Genomic DNA, 24,562 nt, shown 5'->3' with positions numbered 1-24,562 from the left:
ATGTACTTATAATGCACTATGTGATTCTTTTGTTTCTTTTGTAAATTCTTCCCCCATAGTATAACCCCTGTTTTCACTATATTTGATTCTGGTGTTCTGCATCTTGTATATACAGTTTTGTAATTTGGGGAGGGAAAGCTGTATAGCAGAATGCTTAAATGGGTATTCAGGTTGACCCACTGTGACAATGATATATACAGGACATTATGTTGAAAGCAAACTTTACAAAGTCATGGGGGGGGAAGGAATTGGGGAGGTGGAGAGGGAAAAGGTAGGGGAAAAGCAAAGGAAGAGGTAGAAATGCTCGATAGGAAATGTACTCATTACAAAACTCATGTAACTGTAACCCCTCTGTGGAGTATTTTTGCAATAAAAAACATATATAGATCTTTCAATATATATATGAAAATGATTCTGTACATGTGATGTTACTTTTACTGAAAACTGGTGGAATGAAAGTCCAAGTAGATGTTTCTATCGGTTTCACTGGTTATTTTTGCCACATTATATTGACAGGTTGGCATAAGCCAACTCCATATTGCAATGGAGGCTCAGGAATGTCTACCTTAGATTGTGCTAAGCAAGTGTCAGACAATGCATTTATTTTGGTGGAAAAATGGAATATCTGACATTGGTTTAATGTCAGCTCCCAACAAATCATCCTCATCTCAAAGAACGTGTCCATATGATGATGTGGGTCTGTGTTCTCATCTATAGCACCCTAGCTGAAAAAAAAAAGAAAAGAAAAGAAAAAATATCCTAATCCTAAGTAGCAAGCACCAGCCTAAAAAGTGAAAGGACAGCCGGGTGCCGGTGGCTCATGTCTGTAATCCTAGCTACTGAGGAGGCTGAGATCTGAGGATCACGGTTCAAAGCCAGCCCAGGCAGAAAAAGTCTGTGAGACTCTGATCTCCAATAAACCACTAGAAAACTGGAAGTGGCACTGTGGCTCAAGCAGTAGAGCGATCACCTTGAGCTGAAGAGCGCAGGAATAGCACCCAAGCCCAGAGTTCAAGCCCCATGACCGACAAAAAAAAAAATTCAAATTATAATCCTTATCTTCCATAATTAAAAACCATAAACTGAAACCATAATGGTTTCAATAATATAGTTTGAATCTTGATACCTTACTCACTCTCAATTTATCTTCTTTTGTGTTCATGCTATAGTAGTTTTTACTTACATATTTACTTCATTATGATCTGGAAATCAGAAATTTTTTAGTTATATTTTCTAAGGGGAACAAAAATGTATTTTATGTTGCTCAAATTAGAATTGTTTATATACAAACAACTTGTAGTTACATGAGTGAAAAGTGGCATCAATGCAAAATACAATATTTTTGAAATTTATCTAAGTACAGATCAGAATATTATTTTTCAAACTTCGGTCCAGTCATGTTTCATTAGTCTATACTATAAGATTATGTTTGCATTTAGAAGAAAACAAGGTGGATTTGTCTTAGAAATAATTCATTAATATACACCCCTTGAATGAGAACTCAAAGTTTTGATTTTATTATTTTATTGCCTTGTTTTAGTTAAAACTATTAGCCTACTATTTTAACTCAGATTATGAACTATAATTTGAGAACTTCAATGCCTAAAGATAAACTTAAACGTATTTAACTTAAAAATAAATACACATTTTACAAAAAATATTACAGTTACAAAAAGTTAAAAATAAATGTTAGCTGGGCGCTGGTGGCTCACACCTGTAATCCTAGCTACTCAGGAAGCTGAGATCTGAGGAATGCAGTTCAAAGCCAGCCTGGGCAGTAAAGTCCACGAAACCCTTATGTCCAATAAACCACCAGAAAACCAGAAGTGGTGCTGTAGCTCAAGTGGTAGAGTATTAGCCTTGAGCTGAAGAGTTGAGGGACAGCACTCAGGCCCAGAGTTCAAGCCTCATGATGGATTAAAATAAAGTAAATTTACTCTTTATCTGACATGTAACAATAACCCTTTGTACATCACCTTTATAATAACAATAACAATAACAATGCAAAGTAAATAAAATAGATTATTGAACTCTGAAAAGCATGGATAAATTTTGTTTATATTTATCTACACTTCTTTTTTTATTGTGAAAATAACGTACAGAGGGGTTACAATTACATGGGCAAGGTAATGAGTACATTTCTTATCAAGCATTATAGCCTCCTCCTTTGTTTCCCCTTCCCATCCCTTCCCATCCCTTTCCATCTTCCCCCTCCCTCCCATCCCCCACCCAAACCTCAGAGTGACCTTCAGGTCTGGGCAGCTACAGGAACCCTTATCTACTATTTTTATAGTAACCATAAATCCTAGTCTGCAGTGATGAAGCCCTTTTCCCACATGTCCACACCGGGGTCTCCGCCTCCTAGCCCCTTCTAGCTCTTCATAAGCCTCATAGGTTATTATACCAGTCACACCAGACAATAGCTGGTGCTTCTTCTCAGTTCCTCCTTGTGAGAAGGAGTCTTGCTAGCCCCCCTTCCCGGCAATGATCCTTACTTTGTTCTCTCGACCTGGATATCTGTGTGGTTCTTTAGCAAAGTCTAATAATCTTTCATTTAATCTTTCAATATAACTATATACTTATGAGTTTGTAATATATATTTCATTGTCAACTATTATTCTTAAATTTTAATTAAAAGTATTAAAAATTCATAATGAAGTCCAAAACATTAGTATATGCAAGTATTTATTCATTTTTTTCAGTCACATTTGTGTGTATAAAATTAGAGAGGCACTGGACTAAGAAGTAAAACTATGGATGAGTTAGATGTGGTTCTACATAATGCAAGAAATCTAGGTCTATGAAGTATTATTCAAAAATTTGTGGGACTCAAGAAAAGGGAAACAGCTAATAACATTTCTCTCCAGCCTTGTGTAATAGTGGCAGAATGGTTTCTCCCTCAGGCAAAGATTGATTCATCATGTTTCCTTTGAACTGTAATCAACTCCTTTATCTTTTCCTGTACTTAAAAAAATTACTACTAAAGACCTCAAGAACAAGTTCAGCCTTTCACAGAGAAATGACATTAAAACAATCAAAAAAAAGAACATAAAAAGAAATTAGTTCCATAATAATGTGATTTGTAAGAAATAAAAATATTCTAAACCATTAACTTATGATATGAGGATTATAGTCAAATGAAACCTTCATTTGTATAAAATTTGGATTCCTTCTATCATATGGAAAAATAGAATATATTATTTTTGCAGACTGTAAAATCAAGACAGTTTAGGTTATTTTCTGAACTGTTTTTCTTTTGATAACTCACAGGAAGGCATTTGAACTATTATACCAAATAAGGGATATGGCTTATCACAGATGTGAAATCTGTAGATTTAATAGTTGAATTAATGTACATATTGCTTTAAAGTTATCATGAAAATCCTGTAAATTAGTTTAGTGGGTATTTTTAATATCTGTGTTCCTTAAAATGTTATTAGGCATCTTACTGTCATACCTTCAGCTTAGTATATGAAATGCTTTGTAAAAATTTATTGTCTGACAGAAAACAAAGAAGAGATGTAACCTGGCATCAGTGGCTCATGCCTATAGCTACTCAGAAGGCTGATATCTGAGAATCATGGTTTGAATCCTGCTGGGGCAGGAATATTCCTCAGACTATTATGTCCAACCAGCCACCAAAGAGCTAGTAGCAGAGCTTTGGCCCTAACAGAGCACTAACCTTGAGGAAAAATTCTCAGTGACAGTATCCAGACCCTGATTTTAAAACCTGGGTATGAGAAAAAAAAAAAAGACAGAGAAAGATAGCGTAGTGTATATGAGTTTAGGATGCTGTCATTTTATATAATTCTCAATTGTAGTTTTATGCTTTAAACTCTTTCAATATAGGAAGACAAATTCTAAAACCCAATGAAGAGAATAAAGTAAGAACAACTCATTTATGGTAAATTACTATTAAAGTCATGTCCACAATGATAATATGCATAAAAAGGTAAAATAATTCTTTTTCTTGTAGTGTAGGTGATCAATCTCGGAGCTTACACATGCTTGTCTAGCAATGTAGAAATGAACTAAAACAGTCCCATGATGCTGAGGTCTATACCTATATATCCAGAAGAGATGACAATATTGATAGAATGCTCTTTGAATTTAGGGATGAAATATGCATGCTGAATGTCATATGATTAGGAAACATAAGCTCTGTCAATATATTATTGTGGGATTTTGCTAATTAGTATTGAAAACTTAAGTAAAGCTTATTTAACCATGGTTATTCTGTAGAACTGTAATGATTTGGAAAATAATTACATTATTTACTATTTATAGTAACAGTTCTATTAAAAAAAAACAACTACAATTTTCCCAGTGCAATCTGAATATCCTGTTGCTACATCAGGCAAAACATAACTAAACATATATGCATATCTATAAAATATCAGGTATATTACACATACTATATACATATTATTTGCAATAAATCAACTCTTAATTTTGCAGTTATTCACATCAACAATTCTAGTATAAAGCACAACATGTTTGGAGAAATCAAAGGATTAAAAAATGTGGTGATGGGATGGTCACTGTTATGATTCTGGTATTCATTTCTTTTCAACCATCAAATTTGGAGGCACAGTAAGTTAAGAAAAAAAAGTATGGATAAGAAGCTCCTGTGTTTATAACACAGTTGAGCAGTGTTCCAAACATTTTAGTACTTCTCTAAACAATTCATTGTTTCCACCCTGACATGTTCATTTTTGTTGTTGTTGTTGGTTGTGGGGCTTGAACTCTGGTCCTGGGCACTGTCTCTGAGCTCTTCAGCTCAAGGCTAGCACTCTACCACTTGAGCCACAGTGCCACTTTCACTTTTTCTGTTTATGTGGTGCTGAGGAATTGAACTCAGGGCTTCATATATGTGAGGCAAGCATTCTACCACTGAGCCACCTTCCCAGCCCTGACATGTTCATTTCTGATGAATGTACAAATACTATACCTCACTTTTACTAATTTTCTGGTCAAATCATTGGTGCTTGGTTCATTTTTGCTGATAAGACACTGAAGGAAATATCACAAAACAATGAATTAAAGAAAAAAAGAAAGACAGATAAATTTTAGTATTAGTGCATCACATGATAGTCTGCAGAAAAATTTGAGTAAGTGAACATTATTTTGGTGATCTAGAAAATCAAGTAAATTTAACAATGTTCAACAAGAAATATGCTCATTATCTTACTTACACAACTGCAACCTCTCTGTACAGGACGTTTACCAAAAAAAAAAAAAGTTCCTTACTTTGAAAAATAAACGTAAACTGCATTTTTTCCTATAAAGCAAACTGTAACTTGCAGTTTATTAGAAAGGCTATTAACACAGATGTAAGGCATGATTCTAGCTTTAAACCATAAGAAATATTAAGCATTTGCAAAGCCTGAACAGAAAACACATTAACAAAATGTGTCCACATAGTAATCCATTGCTCTAATGGCTGTGAAGGGTAAATTGATGATATACAAACAGGATCCTTTAATGCTACTGGGATGTAAGGAATCTATCCTTACTTTGGCTCTGGAAGGCTTCATGATCCAGGATTTACTCTCCCACATTTCATTGCTACTGATGAAAAAAATAGAATCTAATTAGTCATATTGTCACTAGCATAAATCCAGATATATTTTTTATATCAGACTAATAGCACTGGGAAGAAAGTAAGAAAGGGATAAACAGGAGCAAAAAAAATACTAAACAAATAATCACACACTCTAGAAAACAAAATCTTCACAATCCATTGATTGTATCTCTATTTGATATTTTAATGCCTATTTGTGTTTTCTTTTTTATATTTTTAAAAATTTTGTCAAGGTGATGTGCAGAGGGGTTACAGTTACATATGTAAGGTATTGAGTACATTTCTTGTCAAACTTCTTACCCCCTCCTACATTTTTCTTCAACTTTCCCTCCCCTACCTCCACTCCTAGTTGTACAGATTGTTTACACATATTGCCTGTGAATATCACTTTTGAATACAGTGACAACAGGGGATAAACCATAGGGGGCAGGGAGTGCAAAAGAAACAAGAAATTTCATGGTACATTAAAAACAACAACAACAAAGAAAAACCTCTTGTGTCCATGTCTTAGAGTTCATTTCACTTCAAATCATATTATGGTCATATGCACATAGCGGTTGAACTTTTTCTGCTCATCTGCTAGGACTACCCTAGGCATATTAATTATTATGAATGAGAAGCCATAAACACTGTTTCTTAGGGTCCTGTATTACTTCACTTAATATAATTTTTTTTCCAAATCTTTCCATGTCATTACAAATGGGGCCATGTCATTCTTTCTGATGGAAGCATAGAATTTATATATATATATATATATATATATCCTCATTCTTACAGAATTTATATATATATATATATATATATATATATATATATATATCCTCATTTTTACAGATTTTATCTCTAGACTTGTTAAATTATTTAACATTCCGAAATCATAGTTTCATCATTTTTGAGAGTTCAAAAGAATAATTTGTACTTGTTTAATTAGCAATCTGGAATAATCCTCAGTCTACAGTATAAACATATTTTGGTGACATTGCATGTTCTGGTAATGGCAACCACTATTATCAATGGAGCTGCTGCTTACATGCTAAACAAAATGACTCACACATACTTACATTCTTTTTTTTTTTATTAGTGAAGTAGTAAACCTTATTCTTGACCACATTTTCCTCTTCAAATTATGCTATTCTAACATCTAGTCTCAAAGATAAAGCACACTTTTGTTTTCTCTACCATTGCCATTGCTATGATATTCTACTGAATACAATAACCCAAATCCTTAACCAAGATTTCACAGCACTGTCGAACTTGGTTCAGCCTATGTAACCTGGCTTCATAAATCACTTTTCTTCCCTTTCTTCCAACCATCTAATCCTATTTCAGTTTCTTTACAAAGCTATTTTAGATGTTATTACTTAACTCTTATCATTGATACATCAATTTCCATCTATCTTATACATTCTTTAGCTAGCTCTTCCCTAATTCCACCTCATTCTTTACACTCAATTCAAAGTCAACAATTAAGAATAGCTTTTCAAGATTAATTGCTTATTGTTTCTTTGAGATTTTTCTGTCACATACAGATATGTATATGTGTGTGTGTAAACCATGTAACAAATATTCGTTATCTTTGTTGATATTTTTCTTTTCTTCAATATATTAATTTTGACTCAAAGAATAATATTATGACAATTTATTTAAATCTTGAATTTCTCACATTGAACACTACAGGCAGGATATGGTACATAGTATTCAAGTGTATTTTGTCACTTTTCAATTAACAATGAATTCTATTGGCAGCCACTTATCTAGTTTAAAGAATATAATTTGTAAGGAAATAGAATTTTGAGCATAGATTTTCTTTGTATAAAATATTCAGAGAAAAGAACATTAGAGTAGATACCTGAATGAAGCAAAGGAGAAAATGATATACTTATTTGATGAATATTTCTGGCAGAGGGAAGCAAGAACAAAACACAAGGAACCAGAAATCACATGCTTGATGTATTAAAAAAAAGTAAGAAAATTGGAGAGATTTATTATATAGCTAGTTATAATATATACATATATATAATGTACAGAAAGGAATAGTAGGAAATGATTACAAGGGATATTTGAGCAAGTGACATGTTTATTAATTAAATGAGTGATTTAGAGACAGCCAAAAATCATCCAAAAATACCAATATTAATATCAATAGAGGTGATTTGTTCTCTCCAATGAAAGAGTTTTTAATACATTTGTAAAGATCAGTTTTTTTTAATTTTATTTTATTTGTGAACATACTGTACAGAGGAGTTACAATTACATGAGCAGGATAATGCGTACATTTCTTACCAAGCATTGCAGCCTCCTCCTTTGTTTACCCTTCACATCCCTTCCCAGCTGTGAAGATCAGTTTTTTATTATTAAAATACAGAGGGTTTATAATTACATAAGAAAGGTAATGAATACATTTTTTATCAAGCATTGTTGCCTCTTCTTTGGTTGTAAAGATCAGTTTTCAAAAAAGTAAATAAAATATATAGTAAGGCATAATGAAACTCATGCCTGTAATCTCAAAATGTATTGACAGATGCAATTAGATGTAAGTTTGAGATTAGCTTGGATACAGAGCAAGAGTTTTTCTCAAAAAATAGTTATTTTGTGCCATACCCAACATGACAGCATCAACAGTATAAACAATAAAAGATTGTAATTAATAATTAGATGATGGATTTGTTAAAATCATGTAATTCCAAGGAATAAAATAAATGCTAAAATTTCTTTGAGGAAGACAATGTCATGGAAAGGTTTTCCCTCTGGATAAATGAATTGGCAAGCTAACACACTATTTAGAATTTTATAGTGGGGATTCTTACAAGGGAAATATATGAGTAAAGTAAAAGTGCAAAGAATACCAGCTTATGTTCAGGTGATGTGACACCAATTTCCCAATTTCTTTTAACATTGAAGGAAGCATGTAAATGGTACTTTTGATGCCAGATTTGGAAGATCAGGTTTATAAGACTCAGAAGCTAAACCTATGATGATAAAGTATGTAAAAGGTATCGGTCTCAATAGAAAGAAAAACAAAGATAAAACACACACACACACACACACACACACACACACACACACACACACACACACACACACACACTGTTGTATACAGGGAACCTCGAGGCTTTCACAGCTATTGCACAGGGTGTGGAAAATGTAGACCAGACATCTCTCTCCTAATCATCTCAACCTTCAATGAATTCTTCTGAAACCACTCTATATAGACACTATGCTTCTCAAAAACATCCAGAGGTTGCCAATCAGTCATCTTCAAATGGAACAGTATGTGAAAACAGTATTTCTAGAGCTCTCTTGGAAGTTACTTAACCATCAAGCTTACCTATGTATGGATCATGGCTTTTTGTCTTATAAGGATCCCACTAATTGTCAAATGATAATTCAAAACCATATGGAACAAAATTACTTTCCTAAAGGCAGAGCTGATCCTGGTGGTAAATAGTTGAGATGATTGTTAAAAAAGTAATAATAGGGTCTGGGAAGGTGGCTCAGAGGTAGAGTGCTTGCCTTTCATGCATGAGGCCCTGGGTTCGATTCCTCAGCACCACATAAGCAGAAATAGCTGGAAGTGGGGCTGAGGCTCAAGTGGTAGAGTGCTAGTCTATAGCTGAAGAGCTGAAGGACAGCGCCCAGGCCCCATGACCGACCAAAAAAAAAAAAAGTAATAATAACAAGCATAATGGAGGAGAAAAATGAAAAGTCTGTAAGGTGAAACAGATTCTGTACATTTTTTGTTTGTTTTCAGTGTGAACTTTGAACTCAGAACTTTTAGCTTCCTAGGCTAGCACTTCTACTTGAACCAGGCCTCCAGCAATAGACTGGGTTTCTACCCATCATTTTCCACACCAATTTAATTCTAAAAGTATGCTTTTATGTAATATTAAATTTGAACAAATAATTGCAGTCCTAAATTGACAAATAACATTGTAAACATTGTTATTTTTAGAGAAAATAAGACAGCTATTATAATAAACTGTTTTTATTCAGTTTGAGAAAATATACTGTTTTTCACCAATATTTCCTCATATGACATGGTTAATAAACATTTCTTTTGTTTTTATTATTCTCATCATTTTGGTAACTCTTTATTGCATTTAAAATGTAATATTCAAACTTAAGGAAAGGTTGTACCCTGAAATCTAATAATCTATACTTTTATTTCTTCAATGATGTTTTTGTTGTCATGGTCACATTTATGTGGATAAAGATTAAAATAATGTTTTATAATTAGCTTCACTTTTGCTTGATATTGGGCTTGCAATCAAAATTTTCTAGTATTTTCCCCAAGGACCACTGCCAAATTGGATTAGTTTCCCTGAAGAAATTTTGGATTCATCCACACAAAATCAATAGTTGTCACCAAATAAATGATTCAAATTTCCAAAGCAAAGATAAGATTTCACATAGATTGCATGAACTACACTTTACAAGTTCAAATCTGGACCTTAAAGATCACGTATACATTTAAATAATTGTATTTAGAAAATTGAAATCTAGGCAAAAATAGTTGCTTATGAGCCAATGTAAAGGTCAATTCCATTACAAATGCAGTTGAAGTTCTGCCAGTTTGCTACTAACCAGCACAATAAACGATAGCCCAACAGTTTTACTTTCAAAGAACAGATGAAATAGATTAGGTGAGGACACACACCTGATTATGCAAGGATCAGAAGCAAATATGTGATGAAAAATTACAGTATCAGACAAAAAGCACTGTTTAAAAGTGTTGCAGCAAAAGGAAAATAAATCTAGGAGAATAACTAAGCAATGTATTTTCTTCTGTAAACTGATGACAAGCAAGCTTAGAATACTAAAGCTTCATATTTCCAGTGGAATTTGAAATGATTAAACTTTCATCAGACATGACTGAACATATTAGCTATTCAAAACCACAAAGATAAATAAGTATAGATACATTCAGAACATGAACTGTCTTAGCTACAACTCATGGTTATTTCTCCTAAATATAAATTCATGTGGAACATGCGACTTTGCAGTCTTTGAAGGAAAACAGTGATATAGTTATGTGATGATTGTCAGGAAAACAGTGATATAGTTATGTGATGATTGTCAGACAGTGCAAGCAGCTGCAAGGAATACAATTTTATTAAAAAATTAGAAATTTCCAACTAGACCAGAAGGGATCATTATCCCTCTGGACTGGGACAGATCCTGTTCTTTGGTGTTGCTGAGCCAGCAGCATTTAATTGTAATGATGTGTGGCTAATTAAATGGCAGTAGTTGGACACTGATATTTTGGTTGATGAAGGATTTGTTTGCATTGATTTTGTATGGTTCATTCATTGAATTTTGAAATTAGTGTCATACCCTCTCCTAGAACTTCGGTTAAAAAAGAGGTTGAACAATAGAACTATGAAACATGAATCTCTTTTTTACTTTACATTGTCATCTAATTCACAAATCCTCCTAAAGAAAGAATAAAATTAAATCAATATTAAAACTGAGATCAATCAATTGAAATGCATTTAAGTGATTGACTGTCATTAATGGTTTGAAAAATATTAAAATTCCAAGTCTGGGTTTTCAGACTCAGGTTACAGTCTGAGGATTCAGGCTATATAGGGATTAAGAGTTCCATGAGAATGATCTCAAATATTTACCTAAATTGTAAGGTAAAACTTCTATAATACTTTACAAATAGTTTTATTGATAATAGTAATCAAAATATTATTAAAAATTGAACACTAGAAAAAAATTGTATTCAAGTAAAAATCTTCAGGTAAAAAACACAGTAAGCCCACTTAGAATACTTATTTCTAATACATGAAATAAAGTTAATATCAAATTTTAAACTGTTTTTCAGCTCTAGAAAGGAGAATCATAATGTCTCAATAGCTATGTGCATATGACGATATAAAATGATGCTTATTGAGATGAACTCCAAAAATGGAGAGAGGTTTTTAATTGTACTGTTTAAAGATATTTCTTTTTTCTTTCTTTTTTTCTCCTTTGGTTTATTCCCCCATTGTCACTGTTTTTTTATTTCTATATCCTTTGTCTTTTATGTGTGTTTATCTGATTGGGGGAAGTAAAAGGGAATCACAGACATGGTTGGACAAAGGGTGAACCAATTCAGCAAAGATATTCACTAGACAATATGTTGGAAATGAACTTTACAAGTAGGGCAGGAAGGGGTCAGGAGACGAAAAAGTGGGAGAAAATGAAGGAAGGGGTAAAACTGTTCAAAAAGCAATGTACTTATTACCTTATTTATGTAACTGTAACCCCTCTGTACACCTTTACAGTAAAATTTATATCTAAAGAAAAAAAGGAAATAAAATAAAACAAGCCAGCAACACAAAATTCTACACTTTACAGTTTACAGTTCAAGTAACTTTTTCACTTGCATATACATAGAAAAGAAAAAAAAACAAAGATAAAAATACATTTTATGGGCTGGGAAGGTGGCTCAGTGGCAGAGCGCTTGCCTTGCATGCCTAAGGCCCTGGGTTCAATTCCTCAGCACCACATAAGCAAAAAGAAAATACCGGAAGTGGTGCTGTGGCTCAAGTGGTAGAGGGCTAGCCTTGAGCTGAAGAGCTGAGGGATAGCGCCCAGGCCCAGAGATCAGGCCCCACTACCGGACCAAAAAAAAAAAAATACATTTTATATATTCATATATAAATACCTGTGTTTCCTGGAAGTATATTTATTGTGTAATACTAATATAAACTTTTGAATTATAAAAACTTGTGGAAAATGCTAGTAATAAAATGAAGATGAGTTATTGTATTGCATTAATGTGTTCCCTTATTTAGGCGTTTCTAGGCTTTCTGGAATCTCCTATTCACTCTGCAAACTAACATGATATTTTGCAAAATCTTCTCTACAACTTGTGAGATACAGATGTTCTCAGGATTTATAGAAAATACGTGTTGATGGAATAGAATAAATTGAAGAACTCAGACTGCAAGACTGAAAACGTACAAGTGAAGTGGTTGTGCATAGATATGAGGGAAGAAGTTAGGTAAATTGATTCATACCATCTATAAAATTACAGTCTGTTAATATAGCAGTTGCATTCACCCTTGACCATGCAGCTTTTATTATTAATGTTAAATTTACTTACCATTGTGTAGCTGTGAGCCACCTTCATCAACTCGATGCATCCTTGAGCATCGGCAAATGCTCGAATTCCTAAGCAGTTAGAGGGGTGCAGAAGCTTCATGAGAAAGTGGCAGCACACCTCCACCACCTGTGGGAGCTGGAGGAGGCATGCTGCAGACAGGAGGTTTTCGATGGTGTCTTCTTTCAGTTCCAAGCAGCCTAAAGGTAAGTGAAGAGAATTACAAAATTCTGTTTATTTCTCTTTTCATTTCTGTGATAATACGCTTTGAACTCAGGGCTTTGCACTTATGAGGTAGCTACTTGTTTCAAACATTCTTGCTGTATTTATGTTTTCTATGATCTTCCTTTCTGGCCTAGAGCCAGCCTTGGGACACAATCCTTCTACATATACCTCTCATTGTGCTGGAATTATAGAAATGTAACACTGTATTCAACTGTTTTGTGAAATAAGGTATCACAGCTGGCTTTTTGCTCTAGCAGTCTTCCAGTTAGCCATGATTTTAGGTATGCATCACCATGCCCAAGTTGGAACTCTTTTTTTAAACATGTGCAGCTTTATTAAATTAAATACTTTAGGCTCATTCACTAGAAATTGATTGGGTTTAATAATCAATCTAATACAATTTAGAATAGGCTACCCAATGTTTTAAACACTGTTCCATTCTTAGCTCTTGTCATGTTCAATGTCAGTCAGTAAATACAAATGTAGTTTCAACTAAAAAATCTGCATCCATTCAAATTAATTGTGGTAATTCGGTTGTAATACGGGGAAAAATAGAAATATGGTTGAAGATGAATGTCTTCAAACTTAGAGCAGAAATTCATTAAGTTTCTGTAAATTCCTGAATCTAGAATCAAAACAAGGAATCATTATTTTTAACTAATGATATTTATATAGTGTTCAAGTAATAAACACTAAACATCTGATAATATGTACAACAAAGTTATGGCTTTTTACTTTAATTCTTTGGAAATTTATGTAAAAAATAACAACATATATTGCTTATTTCTGCCTTCTGTCATTTCTTACTGGGTATATTACAATGGTTATGTTTTTCAGATCACTGAATGAATAAATAATAATTTCAGAGCATTAAAACCAGGATTTCTGTTGAAAGACAACACAAAATAATACTAATAGATAGGGATTACTAGGAATATAAGAATGTTGTTAATTTTGCTTAAAATATCCCCATTGATAAGTATGAGTTTATATGATATTCTTGTACATGCAAGAGAAATAGGTTTTCTATTGATATGACTTTTATCATCTTCCTTTGTTTCCTCTATTTCTTTCTAGAGACTCCTCTGAAGAGATAAATATTGGAATAGCTTCTGTCTTCTAAATTGCAATTCTTCTCAAATATTTCATTTGCCAATTCTTTCATTTTGATACCTATTTTTTATCCTTCATTTCTACAACTTCAACAACTTATTTTTACTATGGAAAGTTCTTCCTCTGAGATTTATTTAAACAACAAGTTTTACATGTTCAAATTCTTCCTCTCAAATCCATCTCACAAGCAAGTGTCCTTTCCTGATTATACATAATATTTTTGCCACAGTTAATTGTGCCTTTTAGTATGACTCTAAGTAGACTCTTGTGATGATATGAATGAGCCTTCTTAGGAAAAACCCTTCAGCACTTCTTATTTCTATTCTCCTTCTGTCCTAGCCAAAAGAATTTGTATTTCAAGCTGGAATGTCAATAATGCTAATATTTCAATTTACTCAAAAGCAATGCATGCCTTTATTATAATTGCATTCAAATTTTAGGAGATATTGTGTGGAAATTGCAAAACTGATTGTATATTTTTTACAGTAGGAATACAGAAGTAATATTAATTTACAATAAGTATTTACATAAAACAAATGTATATAATATAAAAATATTGAAAACTATATACAAATTATCAAAACTCATCAATTGTTTACATTTAGTTATCGCTATGTAAGTTGTATTTATACTTTATACATGATTGCCTATTTATGGAAATACAATGAACCCAGAATAAACAAAAGCTTTGGAAAAGCAAAGTGGCAGTAACAAAATCATCTGATTTTAAGACTCATTATCATGCTGAGGAAATTAAGCTTGGCAAGAATTAGTCTAAGCAAATACACATCAATGGGCCAGAAGAAAGTTTAGCAGTAGGAATCAGTCAAGTATGGACAAGGAATATATGGAAAAGAACAAAGGTACACAGCTTACAATAAAAGAAAAAAAGACATCCTCTGAGCTAGTCAACTAGCTATATGAGTACAAAAGCCTGTAATATAATCTGTACTCCATACAATGTAAAAAAAAACACACTCAATATAGATCACAGACCTAAATGTTAAAACCTGAATTGTAAATACATAAAAATAGGAGGAACTCCTTGTGATCTTAAAGATATTAAGTAAATATTAAGTATAATTAACAAAAGAAGAACTATACAAAATTTCACTACAGAAAAATTACATCATTTAGTACTTCTACAGAAAGAAGGAGATGGGTCATAGTTTGGATCCATGCTTACTCTTCAAGTATTTGATAAACTGTTCCATGTAAATACACAAGGATTTCTCACATAATAAGAGAAAAAACAAAAATGGGCAAATGATTCAAACAGGTATTTCAAAAAGGATGATGTTCCAGAAATTCATGGCTCACTATTCTGACCTTAGCTACCTAGGAGACAGAAAAGAGAAGAATCATGTTTTGAGTGTACCTAAGCAAAAAATGCCCAAGACACCATCTCAATGTTGTGTACTTCTTGTCCCCACTATGGTAGAAAGCAAACTGGTGTGTTTTTACTAATGTGTTTTGTGGCATTGACAAAAAGTGAGGCCCATCACAAAAATAATAAAATTGAAAACAAAAAAAAAAAACAACAATTAAACTAAAAAAATGGCTGTGGCTACAGCTGTGCAGAAAGCAGATGAAAGCGAAACCCCAGTACTGTGAAAAGAAAAGATGTATGAATAGAAATTGCTAAATATCACTGGGTTTTCAAGAATGCAATATTAAAAACAATGTGGAAGACTCCTATTGTTAGAATTGGTGCTGAGAAATGTGAAATCACACATCTCCTGTGAAAAGCAGTTTTGCTCTCTCAACTTTCATTTAATTCACCCTTTCCACTCCTATGTGTTTGCTGCCAGTGAATGGAAAGTTGGTGTTACTATGAAGCTTTGTGAATACATATTTGTAGAATGTAATTTACAGTGGAGTAATGTTAAAAGCAACTCAGATGTATTGAAAAATGACTAGTAATTTGGAATATGTCTACTGAATGAAATATTTTATTATCATACAATTAAAATGATAATCATAGTCAATATTGAAAAAAATGAGATAGGAAACATCTTGATTAATTGTTCTAAGTGCAAAATGATGATGGATAAAACATTCCTCCCAATGAATAGATACCATATGATTTAACTTGATTAAAAACCTAGAAAAGCTAAAGTAATTTGCTGTAACAGAAGTCATATTACTGTTGCCTGTGTCTAATGTGGGGATAAAAATAGGCAAAAGTACAGGGTGCTTAGTAGCTCACCAAATCCTAAGTATTTAGAAGCCTAGGTTAAGGACTATATTAGAAGACTAGGTTCCAAGACTATATTAAGGACTAGGTTAGAAGATTAAGTTCCAAGAGTGCCTTGGCAGAAAAATCTGCGATTCTATCTTTAGTTATTCAATTCATGAGCAAAAAGCTCAGCTAGAGGTGTGACTCAAATAGTAAAGTATAAACCAAGCAAGCAATCTAACAATAAAGTCCTGAATACAAAAATCACAGAATTTGTTAAACATACACACATACATATAGCTAAATTTGACATAAGCATACCCATAAATCAAACTAATTAACCTATATTATTATATTTCATTTTCTTTAAGATATAGAATGTCCCCTATATATGCACAAACATATATATTTAGTAATTTATGCAACTTACATATGTACAGCTTCTGTTCTGTTAATCCTGATAATTTTAAAAACAGCATGCACAGATAGACTTCACAGATGCATTTAAAATATTTCAGAGGTTACTGATTAACTGTAAATATTTTGTGAGGACATATATCTCACACATTTTACAGATACATAAATACAACATCCAGAACTTATGACTAGTATCACTGACAAGTTTAAACATACTACTGTTACATAAAATTTATGTAAAAGACATAGTTAGCATAATACTATAAATGTATCATTTGAAGGATAAAAATGGCTTTAACAAATGATTAATACATACCTATTAGTGTGTCTATCTTATTTTTAGATCACCATTTGTAATGGTTAGTATTGACTATCAACTTGATTGAACTGAATAGCATCTCTCAGTAAAGCTACTACTACAGTGTTTCTTTAAGTGTACCTTGGAGAGGATTTCTAATGGTAGAGGCAACAAAATGTATAGATATCATGCACTGAATATGGAGAAGATCATCCCATAGGCTATTATGTAATACCTAAATGGGTAAAATGAAGAAAAAGATAAAAGCCTTTTAGTTCAGGCATTCTCCAATTCCTGGCTTTCCATAAAGATTTTTTGATTAGTTACATTTTTGTCTTATTTTTATTTTATTTTTCCTGATACATAAAAACAAATAATTTATATACTGATGGGACTCTTCATGATCTCATAGTGCTTACATACATTATATAACACTGAAATAAGATGAATTATTTTTATTGCTGTGAATTTGGGGGCGGGGTCTGGTCATGGGGGCTGAACTCTGGGCCTGGGACTGTCCCTCAGCTCTTCAGCTCAAGGCTAGCACTCTACCACTTGAGCCACAGCGCCACTTCTGGCTTTTTTTCTTTTTGCTTATGTGGTGCTGAGGAATTGAACTCAGGGTCTCATACATACAAGGCAATCGCTCTACCACTGAGCCACCTTCCCAGCCCCTACTGTGAATATTTCTTTATGATAGAAATATATAAAAATTATTTCCTTTAATTCTTTTGAAACATATTATATTATTGTAGTTATATGTGGAAATATTCTTAAAGTGTTGTTAATTTTTTAGGTGAATTTGGGGCTATAACATTGCCTTACTATGAAGCTAATAATATTCTCATTCTTTAACTTAAAAATAAGTCAATGGGAGGATATCTTTTCAAAAACCAGAAGGCAGGAATGGAATAATAGAAGATGTTACGCTTGAATGCTCACAAATTGAGCTCCCTGATGCATAGTTTATTTCTTTATACACCTAGGATCTCAACATTTCTTTGACAAATGTATAGAGTAAAAAGGTAGAAATGGGTCAAGCATCAAGGTTACTTAAATGTTAATTCACAAGAATATGAATGCTATTAATGGAAAAAATCCATAACTTTGTACAAAGTTGACTTTCAAGGCACAGATTTATTAGATTAAATTAAATGGAGAACATATGTATCTGTTTTTGTTTCTTTGTTTAATGTACACTGTTAGAATTGATATATAAAACATCCTGGGAGAGAAAGAGTGAAGACTATTACCTGGACAACACAATTTGAGCTTGATTCAACCAACAGAAACATTTCAATTTTAATAGATCTACATTTCCTAATATGTGGCCTAAAACAGTTACTACTAGATATGTATATGGATTCAAAACATACACTTGAAATAAATATAATGTAATACTGAAACAAAGATATTGGATTTAAGATCAATGTTTGTGAAAAAAATGATCCTTTCCTCTCAATTTCTCAGACTTCATCTTCAGATTTTATCAAAGATTGTACAAAGGATGTGAAGAAATTAATCAAAAGACATATTCCAACAATCATAGTGATTGAATATTATAACTGAATATTTCAAACACTATGTAAAACCATTCATTTTCAAATTCATGTATTCCTTAAAAGAAAAACAAAGGAGGAGGTAACAATGCTTGAAAGGAAAATACTCATTACTATATTCATGTAACTGTAACCCTTGTGCACAGTATCTTTACAATAAAAATACATATTATTAAAAATCTGCATTCATCAAAAAAAGAAATTTCTTCTAGAAAGTCTCCTATACTGTCTTACATCTAAGGTTCTCAAGATTCCATAAGTCTAAGTAACTTGATCAAAAATTGTAATTATTACATAGGTACTCATAAACTATTAAAATTACTTAATAAGCTTAAATATCCAACAAAAAGAATGACCATTGAGCTGTGCATCTCATAATACTTGTATTTAAATATCAATCCTAGCCAGGCACCAGTGGCTCACACCTGTAATCCTAACTACTCAGGATGCTGAGATTTGAGGATTATGGCTCAAAGCCAGCCCAGATAGGAAAGTTTGTGAGACCCTTATCTCCAATAAATCATCAGAAAACCAGAAGTAGTGCTCTGGCTCTGCTAGTGCTATGGTAGAGCACTAGCCTTGAGCTGAAGAGCTGAGGGACAGCACCCAGACCCAGAGTTCAAGCTCCATAACAAATAAAAAGTAAATAAAAATAATAAACAAATAAATAAATATCAATCCTAATGATGGCTAAGGTAAATATTGGGTAAATGATGTTGAATTGCACTGCATACTACCACCTCATTCATAATGTAATGAAGTTTCTACATATTATGGAAGTGTAATAGAAATGAAAGAAAATCCTGAGAAGTCAATCAACTCTATGATTTAGACAAATAAAAAATGCATGAATGCATAATCAATACAATGGCATCCAATTCCATCCTTACATCTTATCAACCAATGTAGAGATATTTTAAAGTTACATGAGTAGCTATTTTCAGGTTCCATCTTGTTTGTACCTGGGGTCAGCCTCAGGCCCAATGCTCTTACCTATGCTTCTTGGGTAGGGAGGATAACATGCATGTATCATCAGGCATAGCATATTGACTGAGGTGGATTCTTGGCAATATTTTGCTGGGGCTGGCCTTGAATAATAGTCCTCCTGATCTATGCCTCCAAAGTAGCTAGGATTACAGATGTGTGACACTGCTCTGTGCACCAAAGTATTTTCTAAGACTCAGGGTTTTGCTTCAGGATGAAAACTGAAAAGTAACTAATGCAAAAAAAAAAAAAAGGCTAAGCCCAAGGCTCAAGTGGTAGTGCCTTTTACTTGGGCACTGGGTCCTGAGTTCAATCCATAATACCACCAAAACAATTAAAAATTAAACATTTAAATGTCCTATGTCTTCCTTGAGAAATGAAGTGGTGAATCAGAACACCAAAAATAAATGCATCAGTGCATTAAAAGAAAAAAAAGTCATTTATAAGACTGAGAGAAGCAATTACATTCAATCCTAAGAGATTTAAAATGAACTGGTGCCAGTTGATGTTCGTATAATTTGTGGAGGGGAAGGGCAAAAACAAATCATTTAAATAGGGATATAGGTGAACCAATTGCAACAATGAGAAGTACAAGCCGTTATGTCGAAAAACAAACTTTACAACTTTGGGGGGGGGAAGATGGGATGGGAAGTGATGGGAAGTGGAACAAAGGAGGAGGCAATAATGCTTGATAAGAAATGTACTCATTATCTTGCCCATGTAATTGTAACCCCTCTGTACGGTATTTTCACAAAAAATGGGAAAAAAAGAAACACAAAAATTTTCCTTATGTAGATAGTAAGAAATTAATCAGCAATTTCATCACTGTAGGTATCTAGACTATCTCAGAATATGAGTAGATCTTTTTCTGTACTCTCTTTGTTAAGTATTGTGCATATTTTTCTCAATAACAAGAACAAAAACACATACATCATACTCCATAATATAGGCTATCATTATTTTGTCTAAGTTGATTTTAAAATGATTTTTGATTTTACATGAACATGTGCAGAGCACTAAACCACTTGCACTCAGACAGGCAAATCAGATTATTTGCGAAAATGATAGAAAAAATGGAATGTAATTGTAATCAAAACCGATTTGATTTTAGTTTACTATATTTACTTGTATTCTTAATGAACGTGCAAGTTTTTGCAATAAGATGTGGTGATTAATTAAATTAATGTTTTTAAATGGTGTGTAATTATAATAGCACATGAAACAGTTTTGAAGGCTCTATTTCTCGTTTATGCTAAAGTTAGAGTTTTCCATCTACTAAAGCCCAAACTTTAAAACTAATATTCTGCTAGTGTGCTTGCATAATTCATGCCACTTGAATTAAAGTAGTAATAAAACTGAAGCAATAATTTACTTTTAATTATAATAAAAATCTCTCAAGGGACTGTAAAGGGTAAAGTCCAGGATGAATATATTGATGTATACTTTTTAATATTAAAGAAGAACATTTAATATCTCAGTGCCTATGTGTGACTATTTATTGCATTCAAATATTTGGAAGTAAGCAGAAGCTATCAACATTTCTTTGCATGTACAGGCCTTAATTAGCTTTAATAGCACACAAAAGTATTTTTGTTGTTGTTGTTTTGGTTACAAATATGTTACTCTTTGATGTGATTAAAGGATGTCTCTTTGGAAATTTAATTTTCTAGCTCTCTTTTTAAATAGTAGGACTAGATGGACAGCTTTGTTTACTTCAACCTTGTCCTTATCAGTTCTGTACAGGACTTATGACTTTGTTGATAACTTTACATTTCCATCTCCTGTACTTGTTAGAACTCAATTTCCTTCTTCATCTATGAACACAGTATATTTTCAAAGTTGTCAGAATAGTAGGAATTAGGTAAGAGATAAACAGAAAGAGTCTCCTATCAGTCTGATGACAACCTTAAAATGTAGTGAACCGAAGTGAATCATTCGAAATAGACCACATTTTTGTTTACATTATCCATTTTGGCTGAAATTGAAAATTCAGTGTGTACATGTGCATGAATGCACACACACATGCACACATGCATACATACCAGCAATAAATTACTTCTCATATGTACCAATTTCAAGAAGGAAAATTAGCCTTTCTATGTATTCAAAACAAAAAACTGCCAAGTGCCAGAGGCTCATATCTGTAATCCTAGCTACTCAGGAGGCTCAGATCTGAGGATCGTGTTTCAAAGCCAACCTGGGCAGGAAAGGCCATGATATTATTATCTCCAATAAAACACTAAGAAAACTGGAAGTGGTGCTGTGGCTCAAGTAGTAGAAAGCTAGCCTTGAGCTGAAGAGCTGAGGGTCAGCACCCAGGTCCAGAGATCAAGCCCCATGACTGACAAAGGATAAAAAATAAAATAAAATAAAATAGTTATCTTTACCCCAAAAATATACTATGTGGTCAATTTCATAATATGTTAAAGGCAGAATAAGTATGGAGTTCAGCATTTTGTTTTCTAGAGTTCAATATAGGGCAGAATACACATAGGAATATAATAAAACCTGATTGCCATTCAATGTATTCGCAGGACCAGAATCTATAAGCTATACCTAATATATTTAAGTTATCAGGTATTCTTTCTGTGTGCAAGAAGCCAGCATTAGCATATGTGTGGCTGGTAGGGGGAGCAAGGAACTACAGAATAATCACAGAACAAGCTTGTACATTACAATTTGGTAGTCTTTTTAAGGTACCTACATATTTTGAGGACAAGACCATTAAAAGTCACTCCAATGGACTCCTGTCATGATTGATACTCTACCAAAGCAGAGCAGTATGAGAGAAAAATCATTCATTTCAGGTTCTTCTGTTCATATTGTAATAACAGACCTATTGTCTCACTGTTGATGTTTTGCAAGTTATTTTATCTCATAGACAAGGTTTCATTAAGAAGTACAGAGGTCTTGCACACTGCATAAAATAATTGTGACTTCATGCAAATTAAAAACATACAAAAATATATGTTCACTTCAAGATGATCATATCAATTAATACTTGAAACATCAAACATTTCTAAAGCATTTTTTGTGGTTATGCCTTTATTTATACATAAACTGCCCACATATTTTCAGTCTATAAAATGTGTAATAAAATATATAAGACATCATATCCTCATGTTCTGTGCATTGCTCACTTTCTAGGTGATTTCAAACTGGAGTGCCTCTAGAACTAGTCCTCTCTTAGAGCATTTACTTTAGAAGTTAGAATTGTAAACTTTTGACCTACTCTTTCTGGGATAAAACAAACAAACAAACCAAAAGAACACACCTTTTGCTAATCTTATGAATTGAATGTTTTTCTCTCAAAGACCTGAAAAACCTATATTCAAACAGTTATCCTCAAGAGAGACAGTTCCCTTTTCTCCATTTTTTGTGGAAGGGAAGGAGTCAAATTTAAGAGGACACATTTTGGGGTAAAGTGTGAAGCTGTTACCATAAACATGGGAAAAAATAGAGTGTCCCTTTCCCAAAACTAATTTACCAAGAACACAAAGGATCACTGTGTTACATACCTTTACCTTTCAGCCTCCCCACCCTTTTGCTTCAGCAGAATTGAATTCAGTGTAAGTTCTGGTGTCTTTATTCCATGAAGCTGCCCAACTAGATTCTTGATTTACTGGTTTTTACTTATTTATTTTGTAAGTACTAGGGTTTGAACTCAGGGCCTTGAAATCACTAGGCCGTATACCTTGAGACACACCTCCAGTTCTCTCTCCACCACCAACAAATCCTCAAAGGAACAACTGCCTGAGTAATAAGTGGGCTAAAAACTTAAAGAGGAAGAAATGCTCACCTTCTATAGCCATGAAATAAATGCAAATACAAACAACACTGAAATTCCACTTCACCCCAGTTAGAATGGCCCTAATCAAGAAATCTAAACAGATGTTGGAGGCAATGTGGCCACAGGGACCCCTACTGTATTGTTGGTGGGAGTGTAAACTTGTCCAACCACTCTGAAAATCAGGGTGGAGGTTCCTCAAAAGTCCACATAGAGCTCCCCTATGACCCAGCAATCCCACTTTGGGGCATTTACCCAAATGTTCACAAACAAGGCCATACTAAAGCTACCAACACAACTGTGTTTACTGCAGCATTATTCACCATCCACTAAGATGTAGAACCAATTCAGATGCCCCTCAGTAGATGAGTGGATCAAGAAATTGTAGTTTACATACACAATGGAATTTTATACCTCCATCAGAAAGAATGACACAGCCCCCATTTGTTAAGAAATGGAAAGACTTGGAAAAAATTATATTAAGTGAATTAGGCCAGACCCAAAGAAAAATCAGATTTTTTAAACTAGGGTCTGACTTATTGTCCAAGACTAACCTTGGAACTCAGTATTTCTAACTCTTCCTGGCATATCTTTATGAAACCACTCATGAGCCAACTGTACCACAAATATTTTGATTTATCAAGATATTATTAAAAAATCATTGAGACAAAATTTGTACTTATCTTTCATAATGCTCTTCTACACTAAGAATATATTAACTGCTCTTTTTAAAACATACATAGCTAACAGAGGTATAATAATATAATAATTTCTTCAAAAGGACAAATTCAAACAGGCCTTTTGGCTCCCATGGCTCATGTTCACAATGCTACCTCTTATTTTTTTAGTATGAGAAATGTTATAAAATTCAGGTCCTCCAACTAAGATCCTGTGCATTGAAAATGAGACCATACTCTGTGTAACTCTTTTAATCTCAGAGGGTTTTCCACAATTAAACCCAGATTAGTTGCATACAGAAAACATACCATCAATTTGTACTGCCTGCTTTGTCTTCACTCATAAGAGGGTACTATGTCCCCTGGTTGTTCTCCTTTAGGAGTCATGGAGATGTGTTTGAAATGATTTAAATCACTACTAATGCTCTGGACAGCACTATTAATGTCTTCTAACTCCTCCTAAACATTGGTATTATAACATAATTTTCTCCATCTAAATATTATTTTTCCACTTGAGCAGTGAGCTTCTACAAAACAAACAAATGGCTTATTTATTACTGCATTTTCAGAGACACAGATAATATTTATATACTGAGAAACAATTGACAAATGCTTACAAAGTTTACAAAATCATTTGAATGCAATG

General features: G+C 33.1%; 1 protein-coding gene across 1 annotated transcript in view; it reads right to left on the bottom strand.

The window, feature by feature from the left end:
- Klhl1 (kelch like family member 1) overlaps positions 1-24,562 on the bottom strand; it is a 249,133-nt gene that overhangs the window by 131,947 nt on the left and 92,624 nt on the right. The window contains exon 4 of the mRNA XM_070001950.1: positions 12,681-12,877. Within this exon, the coding sequence (XP_069858051.1) occupies positions 12,681-12,877 (197 nt within the window). The remainder of the gene's footprint in view (positions 1-12,680; positions 12,878-24,562) is intronic.

Source organism: Dipodomys merriami, unplaced genomic scaffold (genome assembly GCF_024711535.1).
Source record: "Dipodomys merriami isolate MVZ:Mamm:240054 unplaced genomic scaffold, mDipMer1.0.p SCAF_6, whole genome shotgun sequence".
In the NCBI taxonomy this organism is placed as follows: Eukaryota; Metazoa; Chordata; class Mammalia; order Rodentia; family Heteromyidae; genus Dipodomys; species Dipodomys merriami.
The sequence above is the reverse complement of the archived record's forward strand: the minus strand, read 5'-3'. Positions and strand labels throughout refer to the sequence as shown.